The 2,207-nt window shown below is 50.5% G+C and overlaps 1 protein-coding gene across 1 annotated transcript in view; it reads right to left on the bottom strand.

Moving 5' to 3' along the window:
• Positions 1-2,207, bottom strand: part of WNT5B (Wnt family member 5B) — a 17,248-nt gene that overhangs the window by 532 nt on the left and 14,509 nt on the right. Inside the window, exon 3 of the mRNA XM_009647938.2 lies at positions 1,117-1,118. Within this exon, the coding sequence (XP_009646233.1) occupies positions 1,117-1,118 (2 nt within the window). The remainder of the gene's footprint in view (positions 1-1,116; positions 1,119-2,207) is intronic.

The following is a 2,207-nucleotide window of genomic DNA, read 5'->3' on the forward strand; positions in this document are numbered from 1 at the left end:
TAATTACAGCGAAATCATCGCGTTTTTGTAACTGCTTTGATTATCTCCCAATTTCTGCTGTTTAGCCCTTCAGAAGAGACAAAAGTCTCTTCTTCCTCCTGTCGCATTCCTGTTCCCTAAATACTTATATTTCTGGTCACACTGCCTCCAAACACGACCTCCCCACCCCACCTTCTTTTTCCCCGGCAGATTTCTGACTTGACAGCAGGGTCAAGAGCAGGAAAGAAGAAGAGAAAGAGTCCCCTCCGCGTGGACTCTGGAAATTCCCCGTGTCTCACGGCCCACCGTGGTATTGCATGTTTTTCCCTTCAGAGCTGCAAAAAGGGAAGAGTTGGGAACCTGCCCATTTCCTACCACCTGCAGCAGGAACTGATGCTATCACTGTAGGGATACAGAAGCACAGAACCCCAGAATCATTTAGGTTGGAAAAGACCTTTAAGATCATAGAGTCCAACCGTTAACCCAACACTGCCAAGACCACCACTAAACCATGTTCCTAAGTGCCATATTTACACACCTTTTATACACCTCCAGTGATGGGGACTCCACTACTTCCCTGGGCAGCCCGTTCCAATGTTTGGCAACCCTTTCAGTTAAGAAATTTTTCCTAACATCCCTGGTGCAACTTGAGGCCATTTCCTCTCATCCTATCTCTTGGTACTCCAAAGCGATCAAAGCAATGACTGGATATTTGGATGACATCAAGCTGTATGAATGATAGATACATCTTGCACCCGTCTGAAATAAATCCACGGACCCACACCCTTTCCGTCCATCTCTGCTGAGAGGAGCTCGTCCAGGGGCAGCCTCCAGAGGAGGCGTTGCCTTCCAGAGAGGAGCAAAGGAGGGGTGGCAGCGGTTGGTGAGAAAGATGAAGACCTCCACCCTGGAGCTGAGCTGCTGGAGACGTTAACCCGGCGCCCTGCTTGAAGAGCAGGGCTGCGTTGCAAGGCCTCGCTGCGAACCTGCGCCATCTTGTGTCCAGACATTTCCCTGCACTAACAGGGCCGCCGCCGCGCAGAAGGGCCTACATTTTAGAACAGCAGACGCGAACCTTCGGTGCTGTCTTTCCCGAGGTACTTTCAGGAGCTTGCAGGGGCTGCAGATGCATCATACCCCTAAAAATCCGGCATCAAGATTAGCAAATGGTCTTGAAAATCCAGGCCAGTGAGCGTGAAACCCTCAGCAGAGCAAGTATGGGGTGTAAGGGAAAGTGGTGGGTTAGTCTTCTCCTCCCCGCACTAGCTGGGAGGAAGAGAGAAAACATTGAAAAAATAGTCTAGGATAACAAAGCTCAAACCCGAGGAAAACAGACTGAAACGCAGGCTGGGGTTTGTTCTCTCCATTAATTTCGGAGACAGCTACAAAGCTGCAAATTATGTGAGATCCCGTCGGCATTCACAGGCACCGACAAAGTTTGCAAAGCGAATAGCTGGCACCCCCCCACCACCCCAGCCAGGCCGTGTTACAGCAGCTTCAGCTTACCCCCTCCCCCCCACCCTGGCCCTTGCTCTTCACGCTCTCACCATCAGGCTCCCATCTGCTCTCCCATGACCATCCCGCACGTTCGCAGGGCAGCTCCTCTGCCAGATCCCCACATGCCAAGCAGAGCTGTTTGGCGTCAGCTGTGAAATTACCACCAGCTGTATTGGGTGGGGGACATCAAGGAACGTGAGAAAAAACTAGGATGTTCTGAAGGAGGCAGCAATGTGTCTTCTAGCCAGGTTTTCTGCTGAAGAAAGCAGCCAAACACCGAGGGTTCTTTTCTGCCTCACTCACCGACACAGAGGAAAGCTTCCCAGCTCCCTGCATTTGCTTGCCAAGGAGTAGGTGATTAAGGCAATTGAGCATAGTGCAAGCAAAACCTTCTGCCTATGACTATGTTCTGGACCAGCAGCGAGAGGTCAGAGTTCTCCTACAATGACTGGTTGCTCCTGGTCTAACTAATGTCTAGTGCTTTTGACAGCTAGTGAAGATTCAATTTGGCTTAATGGCTAAATCACATGGAGGCCAATCCAGCTCCCAAGAAAGTCAATGGAGTGAGGCCTTAAAACAGAGAAGCTTTAGTTCTGCTCCTCAGAGCTCAATTTACTGAGGCAATCCCTCATGGCGCAATGTAACAGCTACAGGCTGGGAGTTAAGCACTTGTCTTGGATCGAACTACAACTGCAGAGGACCAACCACACCGTTACTTACAGATTCCTGCT

Source organism: Egretta garzetta, unplaced genomic scaffold, assembly GCF_000687185.1.
Source record: "Egretta garzetta isolate BGI_Z169 unplaced genomic scaffold, ASM68718v1 scaffold511, whole genome shotgun sequence".
Classification (NCBI taxonomy): domain Eukaryota; kingdom Metazoa; phylum Chordata; class Aves; order Pelecaniformes; family Ardeidae; genus Egretta; species Egretta garzetta.